Source organism: Siphateles boraxobius, unplaced genomic scaffold (genome assembly GCF_051911475.1).
Source record: "Siphateles boraxobius isolate OS27281-9 unplaced genomic scaffold, OSU_SipBor_1 20, whole genome shotgun sequence".
NCBI classification, from domain to species: domain Eukaryota; kingdom Metazoa; phylum Chordata; class Actinopteri; order Cypriniformes; family Leuciscidae; genus Siphateles; species Siphateles boraxobius.
In genome coordinates this window covers 4522840-4541815 of record NW_027508811.1, presented here as the reverse complement: position 1 = coordinate 4541815, position 18976 = coordinate 4522840, and the positions used below count along the sequence as shown (strand labels likewise).

At 45.1% G+C, this 18976-nt stretch overlaps 1 protein-coding gene across 1 annotated transcript in view; it reads right to left on the bottom strand.

Moving 5' to 3' along the window:
- Positions 1 to 13529: 13529 nt before the first annotated feature.
- LOC143744775 (zinc finger matrin-type protein 4) overlaps positions 13530 to 18976 on the bottom strand; it is a 173457-nt gene continuing 168010 nt past the window's right edge. Inside the window, exon 7 of the mRNA XM_077236417.1 lies at positions 13530 to 13651. Coding sequence (XP_077092532.1) covers positions 13630 to 13651 — 22 coding nt within the window. The 3' untranslated portion in view covers positions 13530 to 13629. The remainder of the gene's footprint in view (positions 13652 to 18976) is intronic.

The window sequence follows — 18976 nt, the reverse complement described above, 5'->3', positions numbered from 1 at the left end:
GAGAGAAGACGCACTCAACGACTAGGTTCCACTTCTAAAGGCGTAAGCACGCTACCCCATTCTAGGGGGTGCTCGCAGAAGTGATGGCAACTATCACACATTCTTGTGATAGCCACCTGAACCTCCGCGTTCAGATGTAAGACCGCCCGGAATCCCCGGGGGAAGAACGCGTGTGCCATCGTGCCCCGCCCCCGAAGAGTTTTCCGGGGAAGTCAGGAAGGCTGTTGATGGGAGCCAGGTCTAGTTGGGCCAATAAGGGGCAACTATGAAGACCTGTTCCTCTCCTGACTTGGCACGTAGGTGCAAGTGACGGGCGCAAAAGACAGGAGCATTGCTCAACACAACATGTGAAGATCACTGGGCTTCAGGAGCATTTTCTGCTCAGCACTTGGGTGTGACAAGTTCACTGAGCTTCAGGAGCGTTCCTGCTCAACACCTGAGTGTGATAAACTCACAGAGCTTCAGGAGCATTTCTGCTCAACACTTGAGTACGAAGAACCTCACTGAGCGACAGGAGCATTTCTGCTCAGCACTTGAGTGTGACAAGTTCACTGAACTTCAGGAGCATTCCTGCTCAACACCTGAGTGTGATAAACTCACTGAGCTTCAGGAGCATTTCTGCTCAACACTTGAGTGCGAAGAATTTCACTGAACGACAGGAGCATTTCTGCTCAGCACTTGAGTGTGACAAGTTCACTGAGCTTCAGGAGCATTACTGCTCAACACCTGAGTGTGATAAACTCACTGAGCTTCAGGAGCATTTCTGCTCAACACTTGAGTGCGAGGAACTGCACTGAGCACCAGGAGCATTTCTGCTCAGCACTGCGTGTGATGAATTCACTGAGCTACCTGTGATGGACTCACTGAGCTACAGGAGCATTGCTGCTCAACACCTGAGTGCGATGACCCTCACTGAGTTTCAGGAGCAATTCTGCTCAACATGAAGAGTGATGATTTCACTGACTTGAGCAGGCGCAAGGCGACCATGAGTCGCAGTCACTTTTAGAAGGCTCACTGGGGTTAAACGCATTTCTGCGGGCCCCTGGGGCAGCTGAGACCCAGTGTTTGTCCAAGGGTAGTCCGCTCGGTTTACCCAAACACTGGCGGAAAAATAAAACCGGGGGGGCAACTGAGCGGCCCCGGAATGGTCATGACCCAGCCGGACCCAGGGGATGGAGTCTCCACTTGCTCTGGCTATAACTGTCGTGAGGCTCGATGGCGGCACGATTGAGTAAGCGGGAGGAGTGGAACAAGGCGCCCTCAGAAGCGTCTGACTCCAAGGAGGAGGTGACGGGTGAGTTTGTGACATGCAGGGGAAGCTTGCGCAACGGTCGCAATGTCTAACAACTCGAGGCACGAATGCCCGTGTAGTCGGGGGTCGCCCAGGCCCCCGTTAAAACACGCCCTTTGTACATGGCCCCTCTGTTGAAGAGGGTTTGGCAGCAGACCGGGATGAACTATAGTCACACAGGGTGAGCTGCTCTGCCACGGTCACCTCGGGACTCGATCGTGAAGCTAGCGCTGAAGCGGTCACATATGGAGGGAGCCAAAGGCTGCGACTACCATATACCCCAGGAGCCTCTGAAAGTTCTTTCAGTGGGACCCTTTCTCACTTCAACACCAGCTGAACACATTCTCATTGGAGAGACATGTTGGACCGAGTACCTCTCCAAAACTAGAAAAGAGATACTCAGCCCGTGGGCGAGATTACTCTCTTCCAGTTGACCTGAGGACCCAACGGGCTCTGGAGCACTCGAGGGGAAGGACACTGTACTGATACTCCACCCTTAGACGCAACACACAGGATGGCCTGCGGTGCGGGAGGTAGAGATCTGAAGCACATGTCTTTCAGGTCAAAGCTGCAGACCAATCTTGGGCCAAGATGGTCACGACCCACCACCTAGTAGCACGAAGAACGAGTTCACAACTGGCCTTCGTACCGGCTGGAGGAGCGGCTATATCAAATCCTTCGCCAGCAGGATAAGATAAGCACGCACAAGTCAGGAGCACTGCTCAACACTCGGTGTGATGAATATCACTGAATTTTCAGGAGCACGTCTGCTCAACACCTAATGTGATGACTATCACTGACTTGAGCGGGGTAGCCGAGCCTGAGGTGGGGCAGCAAAGTAGAGAGAGTGGTGTTAGTGTGCTGTGGAACACTTACCTGTCTCCACAAGCGGCAGGGGGCGCGTGAGAAGGCGGATGACCGGGTCCTCGAACGCACCAAGCTGCCTGCTGGCGACCAAGGGGGAGCTGAGGGGTGTAAGGCTATACAGGGTCACACCCGCCAGACTGGCCCTCTTGGATTTTTGATTCAATTATTGTGGTTTGATTCCGATCTTGATTCAATATAGATTCATTTTGATAAATATTTGGTACAGTAGATACATGTTAATTTTTAAATTAAGAAAATCTCACCTAATTCTGTAAAAATAGGCTACAGAGAGCCCTGTCAGCTGATTTTTATTATAATAACAACTTTATAATATTTTAATGATATAAGTAAAAATATAATAAATATATAGTGAACATATTTAGCAAAATACTAATTTATACTAATATTAAATATATTATAAAATACAAATTTTTCTAGCAAACTAACGTGCTATGGTCATTAAATGTTTTTTTTTTTTTTTCTGAGGTAGCCTAAATGTAACGTTATGTGACATATTGTTCTCCAGCTGTTTTACTGACCTCTTTCTGCGGTTGAAAAACACTGATTTATTGATATTATGTATAAGGTATATTAGGGCTGGATGATTAATCGAAAAATAATCGAAACCGAAATTCATTGCCTATAACCGACATAATTTTACCATGCAGGTTTCGATAACAGAAGCATTTACAAATGCTACACAATATGAAAAGGACTAGTTTTTTTAGTTTTATACAAGTTATATTTTACTTTTAAGATGGCAATATTTAGAATATTTTTTTTTTCTACAAAATGAACTATTTTCTACATTTTTAGGAAACTTTCTTTTTACATCAAAACTTAATTACTCTTTTATAAGACGTTTTTATTTCAAGCATTGTATTCTTTGTTTGATTCAATTGTTTGAAATATTTAATAAGCATTAAAAGCTATCTGTGTGTTTCCTTATTTTAGAATCACAAAGATAGGATTATGCATTCTTTCATTAAGAAAAATTACGTGAACATATTTACAGTATAAGCCTTGCCAGTGACACATGAGAGAATTTTTAAAAAAATAATCGTTCAATAATCGTAATCGAGGTAACTTGTTCGATTAATCGCGATTATGATTTTAGCCAAAATCGTCCAGCCCTAAGGTATATGCATTTCGGTAAGTTGTACTGTATCTTTCAACATAGGCTACCTATTATTGTTAATTTGTGTTTATTTACAATTAACTAGTAGTAAAGAGATTAACGGCACCCCATAGCAGGCGCTAGCTATCGGTCACGTCACATTTAAAAGCTCCAAAACGGTATTTATTGTTTGAATTTCGTAATAAAATTGACAGAATCTGAGAGCTGAGAATTTATTTCCTATCAAAAGTAACCCACTCTGTCCTGTCTGTCGGTGTCAATGTCCTCTTTGCTTCGCGATTTTTCTCTGCGTGAGAAAATGGATGTGTCGTGAGAGCGTGTGGAAAGTGTCGATTGCGTGAGTCTGAATGAGTGAGAATTGGCAGCTCTGCAATAGACATGTTCCATAACATTAGCTGCATCAAACAGAAGATATGCAAGATACAGTGTAAGCGGGAATCTCTGGGTCATTGCTGGCCAGAGCTGCACCTTCACCTGTTTCTGCGGTCATCTTCCACAATGGCGAACTGACTGCTATGTAAGCGTATGCTGGCAAAGAGCTCGTGCGTTCTTTTTTTCAAAATAAAACCAAGTTTTTGATTGGTTTGGAAAGCCAGTGTATTAAATACTTGGAGCGGGCATGGGGAAATGTGACGGAGTAAAAAGTAAACTTTGTCTTTAATATTGTAGTGGAGTAAGAGTAAAAGTAGATGCAAATAAAACATACTCAAGTAAAGTACAGATCCCCGAAAAAAATACTTAAGTAAAGTAACGAAGTATTTTTACTTCGTTACTTACCACCACTGATGACACTGTGTGCACCTTCTATACCTCAGCTCATGGAAAAGTTGTCTCTGCCTCAGACTTACCCCCTCGGGGCCGTCGGCTGATGTTTGATGCATAAGACACTCAAAATGGGAAACACTTCAAAACTTTCGAAATCGTCATCTGATTGGTTGAATTCTCCAGGATTTCCGGGAGACGTGTGTGTAACATTCTTTAACAGTTCGCCTGGAAACAAAGTCGTTGTGACAACGAACCCCCTTATGGAAGAAGAAGAACATAACTGTGACAATGAGTGCTTATCAGGATCAACAAAATGCTGGATTTTCAAAAATGTTTACAGCCCCATTGTTGTGCAATTATCTCAGTAAACTTGCAAGGCATTCTTGAATGATTGCACACTGGTCTGTTATTGTGGGGACATCGACTTTACATTTTCACCCCCCTAAACATGACATTGAACAAAACATGTTGGTTAAATGTTGGTCAGATGTCGACTTGGGCGGTCCTTGGCAAATGAAAGGTGCTATGACCTGTCGTCAGTCTAAAGGTCTGGCTACAAAGACTAGTGGAAAAGCTACTTGTGATGAACTTTGATTCATCGTGTCAGTTGTGACTAACTGTCAAAAATCTAAATTTTAGTTTCCATATCTCATTTTGTGATTGTCACGGCATGGTTTGATTTTGACAATGTGAAACAATGTTGGATTCTTAACTGATTGTACATTTGAATATTTTGATGAACACATAATAACATCAGGATGCATAAATGATGACATAATTTTAATTTTGTGTGAATTAATTCTGTGTTCTCATATTATTGCTATGAGTAATTTAACTTTTAGATCTCCAAATGCAATGTTAGTCACAGTACCTTTTAGCACTTTTTTGACAAAAAACAAAAAAGAGGCCAATTTTTTATTTGATGTTAACTATTAATCTTAAATTGTAGTTTTGAAAGTTCCAGCTCTGCAGGAAAAATAGATGTGTCTGCAACCTCAATAAGATCTGAACTTACAACAAAGTGCAGCTGGGGGCTAACTGCACGCAGACACATTAACTTTAATAACCCTGAAAGCTTTTACGATCAATACCAACTGCTTACTAATTCCCACTGGTTATTTTTTTTTTTCCCATAATTTTCCTTTCCTGCAAATCACCATCCTTCAGCAGCAATTCACAGCTGATGGGACACTAGTTTACAAAATAATATAATTGTGACGGTCTTGACCATCGACCAGTATCTTTGTATCTATCTATCTATCTATCTATCTATCTATCTATCTATCTATCTATCTATCTATCTATCTATCTATCTATCTATCTATCTATCTATCTATCTATCTATCTATCTATCTATCTATCTATCTATCTATCTATCTATCTATCTGATGATGATGATGTATGTGGCGAGCAGGACGAGGCCGAGGGCCTTTGGCGTGAGTAATAATGAACGTCACCTATGAGACGCACCGGTCTCGCATCTCTCACGGAGGAGCGGAAGCATAAAAGGAGGAGCGACGACACTGAAGATCAAGAGAGGAACATGCCTGATTTTATGTTGTGTTTTGTTTCTGTTTTGTGAAGCCAGCAGTCGTCCGCGAGGGGCTGCTGGCGGATACTTTTGTTTTTCTATTTATTTTATTTTATCATTAAAATTTGTTTGATTGTTCGCCGGTTCCTGCCTCCTTCTTCCCTGAATCGTAAACATTGCTACAGTGATATTCCCATGTCACAGAAAATAATACCCATAAACTCGTTAATAGTTTGAAAGTGAAAATAGTCATTATCAAGTGTATTTACAAATGTGCACAGTACAGACTTCATTTTTCACCATTTCACAGGAAACTCACAACTCTTTCAATTTACATATATGCTTTCACACACTGTATTTAATAAATGTTTTTATAATAAATATATAATTCTAGCCCACAGCATATATTGACCATCAAATATTTTGAAAGCCATTTGTAGTTGAAATTGTATTCCATTTCATGGACAGCAAGACTGAGATTTGCATTTACATGATCAGAAAAAAGGCTAAAGACAGAGATGAGGTGAAACAAGAACTGATACAAACTGATACATCTTAACAGCCTGAGTTTGTTCTAGAAGATCCCACAACTCTGTACCTCACATCAAATGAATCTGTAATGTCCTTTGTCCTGATGCTTTGTCCTGAACTTTCTGTTATTATTCACAAAACAATGTCTACAACAGGGGTCCTGTAATCCTGAGTCCTTTTATAATGTAGCAAACAGCACTGCAAAATATATTTCAGACATTTTTACTGGAAACCAAGACACAAATACTGGCATCGCATTCAAATAACAGCCATTCGATAGTCTAGGTCACAGTAAATGAAATGTTATTCCTCTATAAGTTTCAAAAGAGACATCATTGGGGTTAGACATACATACAGTGTCTTCAATGGCTGTTAACAGATGATTTGTAAAAGCCCAAGGGTTTTCAGGATTTCAGTTAAATCACAAATTGATCAGAAAGCAGCAGACAAAAAATCTTGTCAAGTACATGTAACCCCTCTGGTTCTACTCGCACTGCTCTGAGCGGGATTCAAACTCGCTCTTCCAGCATGGAAGGTGGGTGTGCTAACAAGGACCCTATGACCGCAGTGTCTAGTGTCAGTCACTAGTGCACCTCTTGAGGCCAGGGGAGTGAGGTTTACTCACACAGCTCATACTGGCCTCCATTTAATCCACAATAATCATCCTGGACTAGCAGTTCAGGGGTAAAACAATATTGTTGTGTATAGATTATTTACAAACACATTTTTTTTTTGTTGCATTATTTAACCATACCATTCAAAACATCTGGCTTGGTCGCTACCATAATACTCTGATTTGCATAAATGTCACACTATTGTGACTGAGGCCTCATTTATAAAATGTACTCACTGTATGATCTGATGCTAAATCTCATGGATTTGATCCTATGTTAAAAGAGATGAACAAACTGGGATTCATAAAGGCAGAAACTGATGTGGAAATATTCTCTGTCTTAATAAATAAATGAGTGATAACCTTTACATTCGCAGGAATATTCTGATATAAATTAGATTTTTGGACAAACGCTAATAATGTAATTGTCATTGTCTTATTTTTAAAACCACTATAATAAAATATTTGAAAAAACCTGGAATAAGATAACATAACAGAATGTTTTAATATGTCAAGTATACATTTTTGTGAGAATATGATTTTGCATCAGATTATGAGTTGCATGTAAACATGGCCAAGGAATGAATATAACATTGCAAGGATATTTGTGGGCGTTCTGTTGGATACAAAATAAAGCAGGATGGTTTTTATTTAATTTTTTTTGGAAATGTATTTGTTAAACATTTAGTAAATGCTTGTTTGCTCACGGTTAGTGTGATTAGCCGCTTTTCCACCATTGGGTTGAACAGTTCTCACAACGGTAAGGAGTGAATCCAGTTAAATGCTGCGTTCACGGTATGTCGTAATTACCATAAATAAAGTTCTGTATGCATTCAAAATGCTCTCGCGTTACTTTGATGTCATAAACAGATTGATCTGCACAGCAGTGCTTCAAGTCGAACACACCTTGAAACTGCAGTGGTCAGGTTGTACAGCAGCCAAGTTGTAGCTCTCAGAAAATTACGAGTTTACACATTGTAATTACAAGTTTTATAAGCACGTGAAGGCTTTTTGCAGTTCAGAAACATTACGGTAATTACGATATGGCGGGAACATCCACTTGAGCCTGGTACAGCACGGCAAGATTAAAAATTGTTCTCGTCCCAAAATTATCAGCATGGTTGGCTAGTAGGTTGAACCGTTCTGGTAGAATGTGTGTAGTGACGTCGCAACTCAGGATTGGTCACTTGTCTGTTGATTGGCTACCAGTTCCCTATCAGTCGCTCACATTCCATGTAACGTCGACGTGACGACGTAATTTGGATCACTTTAGAGAGCTCTATCATCTTCGAGTGTCTACAGAACGAGCCAATGAACGTTGGCGTGCGTCACACACCCCGCCCCGCAGCGCGGGTATAAACAGGAAGTGGGCGCATGCACTCATTTGGTGTGACGGCGCGAACAGCGAGTGGGTTGTGAGCTTAAACTCAACAACTGCTGTTTTCACAGCATTGAAATTTCTGTCAGTTTCACCCCTGTGTCAGGGTGTTCCCTGAAAAGTGTTTACAGCACTGCCTCCCGCGGCGTCCTCCGCTCTCGCTAAGCCTTAGCAGCAGCCATCATCAAGCCCTCAGTGTAGAGCAAGCCGCAGGAAGTTGACCCCGCCCGTCTAGGCCAATGCCAAACCAGGAGAGAGGAGGAGATGCAAACGACCCTGAGACGGGCGACGTAGAGGTGGATCAAGTTTCTCTTTAGGAGATGGTGAACCTCCGGTGGAGGTCGGGGCAGAGAATCTTTTGTTTCCTTTTGTTTTTGTTCCGCCACTGACCCCGGGCCACAATGTCAATAAAAGAGCAATTTCCGAAAACTCTGGGTCCCAAGAGGACGTGCTTGGCAGTCGACGATGCTATGCCTTGTCACCCTCAAGCCCCTCTTTCATTGCCAGCGAGCAGCTGTGGCTGTGTCCCGGACATGTTGCACCACACACTCAGACCCCACTCCGGGCCAGTATGCCGGCCGAGTCGGTCCCTGCATTCCGCCGTGCTGCCCCCCCCAAGGGGACGTCTATGGTGCTGTTGGTCCCACTTGCACAGTGTCTGGGAGCCTGGCTAGCGCTTCCCAGCCCATCTCGCTGGCTCATCAGTACAATCAGACTCGGCTATGTGATTCAGTTCGCCCAGTGACCCTCAGTCTGTTCACCCGTGTTCTGGCGGACAATGCCCCTGTACTCAGGGCAGAGATCACAGTCCTACTGGCAAAGGCCGCAATCAAGCCGGTCCCTCCTCCCAATTTGAAGACCTGATTCTACAGCCCGTACTTCATTGTACCCAAGAAAGGTGGTGGGTTACGGCCAACCTTGGACCTGCGTGTCCTGAACCATGCTTACGCAGAAACGCATTTAAAAATGCATCCTACCCCAAGATTGGTTTGCAGCGATCGACCTGAAGGACGCGTACTTTCATGTCTCGATTTTCCCTCGACACCTGCCTTCGAGGGACAGGCATATCAGTACAAAGTCTTATCCTTTGGACTGGCCCCGTTGCCCGGGGCTTCACGAAAGTCACGGAGGCTGCCATTGCTCCCATGTGCGAGCGTGGTGTTCGCATTCTCAACTACCTCGATGACTGGCTCATTCTGGCCCAGTCGAGAGAGCAGTTGTGCAAACACAGGGACATGGTGCTCAGTCACCTCAGCCACCTAGTGCTTCGGGTCAACTGGGAAAAGAGCAAACTCATCCCCGGGCAGAGGATCTCTTTTCTCGGTATGAAGTCGGACTCGATCAACATGACAGCGCGCCTCACCGAGCTCCGCGTCCAGTCAGTGTTGAACTGCGTGAGCACACTCAGACGCAGAACAGCGGCAACACTGAAACTGTTTCAGAGGCTCCTGGGGCATATGGCATCTGCAGCCACGGCAACGCAGCTCGGATTGCTTCATATGAGGTTGCTCCAACACTGGCTCCGAGATGGGCGTAGCAGAGCGGCTCGTGCCGGGTCCAAGTAACTCCGCACTGTCGCCAAACTCTCAGCTTGTGGTCAGACCCTTCGTTCCTGCAGGCAGGTGTTCCCCTAGAACAAGTGTCTAGGCACTCTGTGGTCTCCACGGATGCCTCTGCCACCCGCTGGGGGGCCACATGCAACGGGCATGCAGCTTCAAGTCTGTGGACGGGGCCTCAGTTCCATTGGCACATCTACTGCCTCGAGTTGTTAGCAGTACATCTTGCGCTGGGCCGCTTCAAATCACCGCTACTAGGCAAGCATGTACTGGTCCGTACCGACAGCACTGCGTCCGTTGCATACATCAACCGTCAGGGTGGTCTACGCTCCCGCTGCATGACACAACTCGCCCGCCATCTCCTCATTTGGAGTCAGAATCATCTGAGGTCGCTTCGTGCCACTTATATTCCAAGCCTGCTCAACCGTGCAGCCGACGACCTCTCACGGCAGGAGGTGCCACTGGGAGAATGGCGACTCCATCCTCAGCTGGTCCAGCTGATTTTCAGGCGCTTCGGGACCGCACAGGTAGATCTGTTTGCCGCACCGGACACGTCTCACTACCAGTTGTTCTATTCCCTGACTGAGGGGACCCTTGGCATGGATGCTCTGGCACACAGCTGGCCCCTGGGCCTACACAAGTATTCGTATCTACCAGTGCGCCTTCTTGCACAGACCTTGTGCAAGGTCAGGGAGGACGAGGAGCAGGTCTTGTTAGTTGCAGCGTATTGGCCCAACTGGGCCTTGTTCCCGGAACTGGTGCTCCTCGCGACAGCCCCTCCCTGGCCCATTCCTCTGAGAGAGCACCTGCTCTCTCGGAGACGGGGCACCCTATGGCACCCGCGTCCAGACCTCTGGAAACTCCATGTCTTGTCCCTGGACGGGACGTGGAGGTTCTACGTGACCTACCCCCAGCTGTAGTTGACACCATCACTTCCGCTAGAGCCCCCTCTATGAGGCGTCTCTATGCGTTGAAGTGGAACCTGTTCGTTGAGTGGTGTTCTTCTCACGAGCAGAACCCCCGAACTTGCTTGATCAGAGCTGTGCCTTCCTTCCTGCAAGATGGGTTGGAGCGAAGGCTGTCTCCCTCAACCCTTAAAGTGTATGTTGCCGCTATAACTGCACATCACGATGCAGTTGAAGGTAAGTCACTGGGAAAGCATAACCTGATCGTCAGGTTCCTGAGGGTGGCGAGGAGACTTAATCCGCCTCGCCCGCTCTCTATACCCTCTTGGGATTTGTCTCTGGTCCTTTCGGCACCTCAGAGACCACCCTTTGAGCCCTTGCAGTCAGCGGAGTTAAAAGTTCTGTCCTGTAAAACAGTACTCCTGGTTGCATTGGCCTCCATCAAGAGAATAAGGGACCTGCATGCATTTTCAGTCGGCGAATCGTGCCTAGAATTTGGCTCGGCTAACTCTCACGTGATCCTGAGACCCCGGCCCGGATACGTGCCCAAGGTTCCCATGGATAGTGGATGCCATTGCCTTGGCTTACGAAGCCCAAGGCATGATTTGCCCACCCGGGTTGAGAGCCCACTCCACTAGTAGTGTCACTTCTTCTTGGGCGCTGGCATACGGCGCCTTGCTGACAGATATCTGTAAAGCTGTGGGCTGGGCGACACCTAACACGTTCGCTAGGTTTTATAGCCTACGTGTTGAGCCAGTTTCTTCCTGTGTGCTTCCTTCAACCAGCCGGTAACACCAAAGTTCCCGCTCTAGTGTTGGCTTGCTGCGCCTCTCCCCTCCAACTGGAGCGGATTCGCGCACTTTTTTGCTCCAGTCGAGTTCCTCACCCAGCCACACCCTGTAGAACTCCTCCACACCCCTTCGGCAGTTGGATGTTGCGGAGCGTCCGACGTCAGGCCTAATGCTCGTATGCTTGTGTAACTTGTGCTAGGCTGGGTTCCATATGTGGTGATCCCTGCGGCAATCCCATATGCATATTCTTCCACGACCAGCTCCCTGCGGTGAGCCCGAGTCTTTCCCTTGGCAGTCTGCTCTGCCATCACTGTCTGGTGTAGCCTCCCCCTTCTAAGGCTGGAGCCACCCCAGTGACATTCCATATGTTGCACTGCCCCTTCCGGCCAGTCCACATGTATATTCTCCACCTGTTACCTCCCTTCGGTCAGGATGTGGCTTCCGCAGCGTCCTTCTCCCCTGAAAAGGCACCCTTCCCCGTTTTATCCAAGAGTTCCACTGTGTGGGGTATAATGGAACAGCAGTTTGAACTCCCTCTACGCAGGCCTTCAGCCCCAGCCAGTTGAGGGTCTGAGAGTCTTGCGTAGGGCGCTGGATGTGGCAGCAACCATGGCGTTTCCAATAGGGATCCCAATTAAGTCGTCACGTGAGCAACTGATAGGGAACATCTTGGTTACTAATGTAACTCTCGTTCCCTGAAGGAGGGAACAGGAGACGTAACGTCCCGTCACCACAGTTGGTGACCATTGCTGTACGGCCGTCACGATCTCGGCTCCTGCGCGAAAAACAATGAGTGTGTGTGCCCGCTTCCTGTTTATACCCGCGCTGCGGGGCGAGGCACGTGACGCGATTCACGCACGGCAACGTTCATTGGCTCATTCTATAGACACTAGAAGATGATAGGGCTACCTGAAGTGATCCCCAATTATGTCGTTACGTCTCCCATTCCCTCCTTCAGGGAACGAAGGTTACATCAGTTACCGAGACTTCTTTTGTAGCTAGCCAAGCGCACCATTTGAGCGAAGTATGAACAAGTTAGTAGTGAAATTAAAATATCTGATCATCCCCCATAACGTGGATGCTGTTTACATCTCATATCGTCTGTAAACTCTGGCGTTAACAAGGCAACAGCTGACACATTTTTAATACATTCCAAATAGCTCCATTATAAGCCCCACAGTGGAAAATTAAACAAAATCTGGCTGGGCCAGATCTGTAAGGAATGGAAAGGTAAAGGAAAGAGAATAGTTTGGCCCTACAGTGGATAAGTGGATATTCTGTGCATGTATTTATAAATGAGGCCCCAGGTCTGTTTTAGTTTTAGTTTAGTAGCTACCATATAGTCTAGGATAACAAGAAAAAAGAAACATTTTCTTTTTATGCCACATCAGAAAAGCAAAAAATAAATAAATAATAATAATAAGAGCATTCATACATCAAAACAGCAGACACTGAGCTCTGATCTTACAGGCAGTCATTTTGGCATAGATTTAGATAAAGCTCAGAGCCTGGTTCACACATTTATGTCCATGTGAATCATCCATGATTGAGTCAGAGTGAAAAATGCCAACTCATTGCATCTGGACTCCTTTATATTGATGGCATATTCCGTTTGACATCAGTGTTTAAGCAGCATCACAGCTCTGAAGGAATGTCGTGCCCTCTGCGACACTGACTGTGGTGTGAATAAACAGGACATGTGTCTAGTCTGTGGGGACGGTGTTGGAAATCGTGCTGAAACATTGTTTTTGACCATAGCTGAAAGAGATTTCACACAAAGGCAGCTGAATTGATTCCTCACTGGTGGGAGACAAAATCACTAAAATAGGGTTGATGATCTCTTTCTGTCACCGGCATGCCAAAGCAAATGACCAAAGCAGCGATGACTCGTTTGAAGAGCAGAGAAATGACAGGCCACTGCATACAAGAGTTTGAAAGGCAAAAATAAAAGTAGCATGACCGTTGCATGTCTATTCAGGCTGGTGTGCTCATGTTTGATGATTAATATCTCTGGAGTTCATAGAAATCCTTTTGCGTCACGTTCATGGAAGGACAGATATTCCGAAAAAAGATCAATCTTTTAGCTTCTGATTGTGAATAAAAAATAAATAAAAGACTTGACATTTGAGGAAACTCAGATATTGTAGATGAACAATTCCTGTGGCTAAACAAGACATCTTTTCTTATGAGTTCACAATTGGTTTGTGCAGTTCTGTAAATTCCTGAAACGGTCTTTGTGTTCTGTTTCGGCTGAAGTATTTCTTCATTGCTGATGTTGTTTCAAACTGAAAAAGAAAAGAAAACATTGTCAATGATCATATTTACATCATGACCAGTTTACCAATAATAATAATAATAATATGTTTTTAGTTGAGATTTGAGTGAGGATATAGTGGAAGTGTCACACAGAGTTAGAGGAAGAGAATTCCAGAATTTCGGAGTCACAGCACTGAATGATAACTGTACAGTAAGCAGTTTTAAGTCAGATGACCGGAGAGAGCGAGGAAGTGAATAATAGTGCAGATGTTCAGATAAAAAATGGGGAGCAAGTCCATGAAGACATTTAAAAGTTAACGAGAATTTTATAGTAAATGCGGAGAGGAACAGGTATCCAATGTAAATTGTAGAATAAAGGGGTAATGTGATCAGATATCTTGACTTGATTTATGACTCTGGCAGGAGAATTCTGAACATATTGTAGTCTAGTGATTGTTTTAGCTGGCAGCCCAATAAGAAGTGAGTTACAGTAGTCAGGACAAGAGGTTATCAAAGCATGAATTAGAGTTTCAGTATCTTTAGTACTAAGAGCAGGCCGCAGTTGGGCAATATTGCGAAGGTGGTAGAATGCAGTCTTTGTAATAGAACTTATGAGTTTTAAACGTAAGCGACAAATCAAATGTTACACCCAGATTTTTAATGGTACGGAGGAGGAAGAGGAAGAGCAGAGCGAGGTGAAATGTAAATTTGCAAGTCATAACAGTGATAGCTGAGACCATGACTATGGATAATGTAACCAAGAGGTAACAGATAAATATAGAACAGAAGTGGTCCAAGAACAGAGCATTGAGGGACACCTTGAAAGAGAGAACACAGAGAAGAGTTGAAGTTATGGACAGTAATAAGATAAAGCACTACCTGTGATGCCAATAGCTGGTAGAAGAGAGGTAAGTATGTGATAAGATACAGTGTCAAAAGCTGTTGTTAAGTCAAGCATGATGAGAACAGTAAGACAACCAGAATCAGCAGATATTAGGAGGTCATTAGTCATTTTTACAAATGTTGTTTCAGTGCTGTGGCCTGACCAAAAGCCAGATTGATAGGGATCAACGAGCTTGTAACTGTGAAGCAACTACTTTTTTTTTTAATTAGCTTAGAAACGAAAGGAAGGTTTGATAGTCTTAAATTATTCATAAAAGAAGAATCTAGCCCTGGTTGCTTTAAAATGTGAGTGACCACCGCTGTTCTCTTACATGAGGTTCTCTAGTATTGCGTAAGTTGCTTACACAATGGGTAAAGTCATCTCTTCTCGAGATTTGAAGCCAAAAATTATCCTTAATTTTTTATTTATTGTCAACGCAGTGCAGCAGCTAGCAGACCTAGAGCAGGCTATCTAGCGTGCTCATTGACTGCTCTGCGCCTACTGCAGCAGCCTACCACTGAGCCTGGCGTGACGTCACGCCCAATGAGGGCGCTTTGCGCCCTCTACGCGTCACAGCCCGCCAGAATGGGGGTGGCTTAGCATATAAACATCAGGGCCCGTATTCCTAAAGAATCTTAATGCAAAAAGTAGCTCCTCTTGACAAAATTCGGTAACACTTTAGAATACGGTTCCTTCCTTAATGAATAACTACACAAGAACCAATGAGTAACACAATATTAACAATCTAGTAACTATTATTAACTAACAAGAAACTCTGATTAACAAACTAGTAAGTAATAGCGCACAGATGAAAGTGGTAGTTCACTATTAACTAATCAATAACTACTATTTTTTAATGCTTCCCAGAGAACTACTGAAAAAGTTTATTAACAATCTAGTAACTACTATTAACTAAAAAGAAACTCTGATTAATAAATTAGGAAGTAAGTCTTCCTAATTTATTCGTATTAAAGAAGTAGTCTTCTTTAATACGAATAATTAGTAATTCCCTTAGAAGTATGAAGTACCACTTTCATCTGTGCACTATTACTTCCTAATTCGTTAATCAGAGTTTATTTTTAGTTTTGCTATTTGCTATTTTTACTTTTGCTCTTTTGCTTTGCTGTGCGTGTTCACCGCCACGACACTCACATTCTCCTTATAAAAATGCCTCACACTTCCTGTGGCTCGTGCTGAGCCCCGCTCAGTGCCAGAAACCGCCACATGATCTGCGCTCTCTGCCTGGACCCAGACCACGCAGCCCTCGTTCTTCGTCGGGAGGCTGCGTCCACTGCGAAGAACTCCTGATGTCGACCCTGCGTGCTCGACTCGAAGTGTTCAACGCCGAAGCTGTCACTCTACCCTCTGTTGGACCGCGCAAGAAGAAGCGCTGTTCACAGACACCGCCAGAGCCTGATGTGGCATTTAAGCGCTCGCCGGAGCCTCTCCCTCGAGCTTCTCTCTCTCCTTCTCCTCCCTCCCGGACGCGCAGCTGCCGGCTCCACCTCTGACTGCCGTTGCTCTATCCTGGCCTTTTCTGCCGGAGCTCCACACGGAGCTCTCTAAATCATGGAATGTACCATTCTCCGCGAGGCTCCACTCACATCTCTCCTCAACGCTCTCCCAAGCGGACGGCGCCGCCGAGTAGGAGACGTGAAAGGCCCGGATCCAGCTGCCATCACGGATTTAAGGAGCGACGCTCCAACTCAGCTGCAGGCCTTTCTGCTCTAGCTATGAATGTAAGTTACGTGCCCGCTCTTGAGCGCTCAGGCTTACTAATAAACAATTCGCCCCTGGCGCTGCCCGCGCATCAAGAAGTTATCACACGTTCCCCGTTCAAAGCAATCGGGACGTCACACGTGAAACAGCCGGCCATCGCTGTCAGCGAGCCGCCGTGTCTCTCACTCTCACAAAGCCCACTCTTATAAAGTGGGCAAATGCCGCTCGAGTGTTAGATTTAGGAAATGTGCCCACAACTATGTGCCCACACCTAATCTCTGCCTGCTCTGTTACACGGCCAACACAGTCTCATATCGGTCAGGTTATGAATGTAAGTTATGTGCCCGCTCACGAGCGTTCACGCTGACTAACAGACACCTCGCCCCAGGCGCAGCTCGCGCGTCAGAACGTTATCATAAAACGTTCCCATTCAAAGCAATCGGGACGTCTCATATGAATGTAAGTTACGTGCCCGCTTATGAGCGCTCATGCTTACTAACAAACACTTTGCCCCAGGCGCCGCTCGCGCATCACAAAGTTATCACAAAAATGCTCCCCATTCAAAGCAATCGGGAAGTCACATATGAAACAGCCAGCCACCACTGTCAGCGAGCCGCTGTATGCGAGCACCGAGGGCGCGCGCGCCGCGCCCATACCTCCGGTTCAGTTTCCCGAGCACACAAAGTGTGGCGATTGGGACCCGGAGTCCATTCTGCCCTTAGCTATACATGTGAAAGCATGGGAAGCTATCCAGGGGTATCAGAATGGGTGCTAAGCACAATAAGAAAGGGCTATTCGCTTTCAAGCACGGACCGCGACGAAAGTGAAAGCGGAAGTAGTGGATCTACTCCGCGCAGTAATAGCCAAACTGCTGTGCAATGGGGCTATAGAACCGCTACCTCCTTCTCTTAGCGACTCAGGCTTTGACAGCCGCTATTTTCTCGTACCCAAGAAGGACGGAGCTCTAAGACATATCTTAGATCTGAGATATTTGAACAAAGCTCTCATGAGAAGACCGTTCAAAATGCTCACAACCAGATAAATTCTTGCGAAAAATTTGCCCGAGGGACTGGTTTATATCTCTTGATCTGAAAGATGCCTACTTTCAGATTCAGATAATACCCCGTCACAGGCCATTCTTGCGATTCGCCTTCGACGGTCAGGTATATCAACACACTGTCCTCCCGTTCGGCCTGTCTTAGCACCCCTGTGTGCGACACTTGGCCGCGTCTTTCCAGAAGGGCAGCGTCGCTTATCTGAAAACGTTTCAGAGAATGCTGGGCTGTATGGCCTCAGCTGCAGCAGTGCTGTCCAGGAACAACGTTCCCCCAGGGGAATGGTCCCTGCACCCCCGAACAGTCCAGTTACTGTGGCACCTTTTCGAAAAAGCGGAAGTCGACCTGTTTGCGTCAAAAGACAACGCTCATTGCCCGAGGTTCCTTTCAAAGAACGAGGATGCACTGGCCCATATATCTGGCCCAGCCTCCAGCTCTATGCTTTCCCTCCGGTCTCTCTGTTACCACAGGTAATCAAGAGGATCAGGGAAACGCGCAACTCGGTGCTCCTCATAGCCCCGCGATGGTAGAACCAAATCTGGTTCCCGGAGCTGACACGGCTGTCACACACAGCCCCTCTGCCTATTCCAGTGAGGAGAGATCTCCTCTCTCAAGCTCGCGGCTCAATCTGGCATCCCCATCCAGAGCACTGGTCTCTGGATGTATGGTTAACCCTCTGAGGTCTGCTATCGTGCCGGCACGATAGTCTCGCTTTTTTTTCTTATCAGTGCAAAAGAGACTCAAAATACTCTGTTGATTTTGATTTTACATATTTGTGTTATACATCGTTCGATCCTGTTAAGTGTCTATTTTTTTGTGTATACTCAAAATATATAAAAAAAGTATTGTGCTTTTAGTCAAATAAAGACAAATAAACATGATGCTAGTTTTGCCTTCTCTCTGTCAGTGAAGTCCATTCTGAAACGCGTCCGAAAATTAACTGTAATTCCGCGAATACTTGTCATACAGGCACAAGTGTTTTTCCATAATGAAGTTTGAATTCTCTTCTTTTAAATGAATTAATTTATATAAAACAATTAATATTCTCAGTTTATTTAATCTGTATGAAAAGAGAGAGATGTCAGTCTTTTTCTTTCCAGCTCATTATACCTGATTACGCGTTAATGTGCCACGCCCACGGAGAGCGCGCAGTATTCAAACACAAATGATCTAAGGCAAGCCATGCAAACATGCCAACGCCCACCAGCTGGTTTATAAAACACATCATGTTCAATAAAAACATGCACTTTACCTCTTCTTGCTACCTGTGAGGAATAATACTATCTAATAACCCTGGGAAATGTACCAGAAGTGCTGGTAGTTTCATTTCGAGGAGCAACGGATCCAGCTGATGTAGTAAGTCATTTATTCTTAAGTGCTTTGTTCTAATCGCGATATTGAATACTGTCTGTAAACCGCAAAAAGACTGTTTATATATGAATTGCGTGTCTGTGTGTAGGCTAACTGATGAATGAATGGCACAGGCGCGCGCGCGTTGTTAACTACAGTTATACAGCGCGTGTCTGTGCCGTACATTCACTCTCGCACCTACATTAGTTAAAATGTTATTTTTACATGAACACATCCAAACTATATTGCTATAGCCTACTAAGATGAGTAAAAATAGACTGAAATATGTTGAAATAAAATGTCTGTATAAGCAACAAACTGCAAATTAACATGTATATGCTAATATA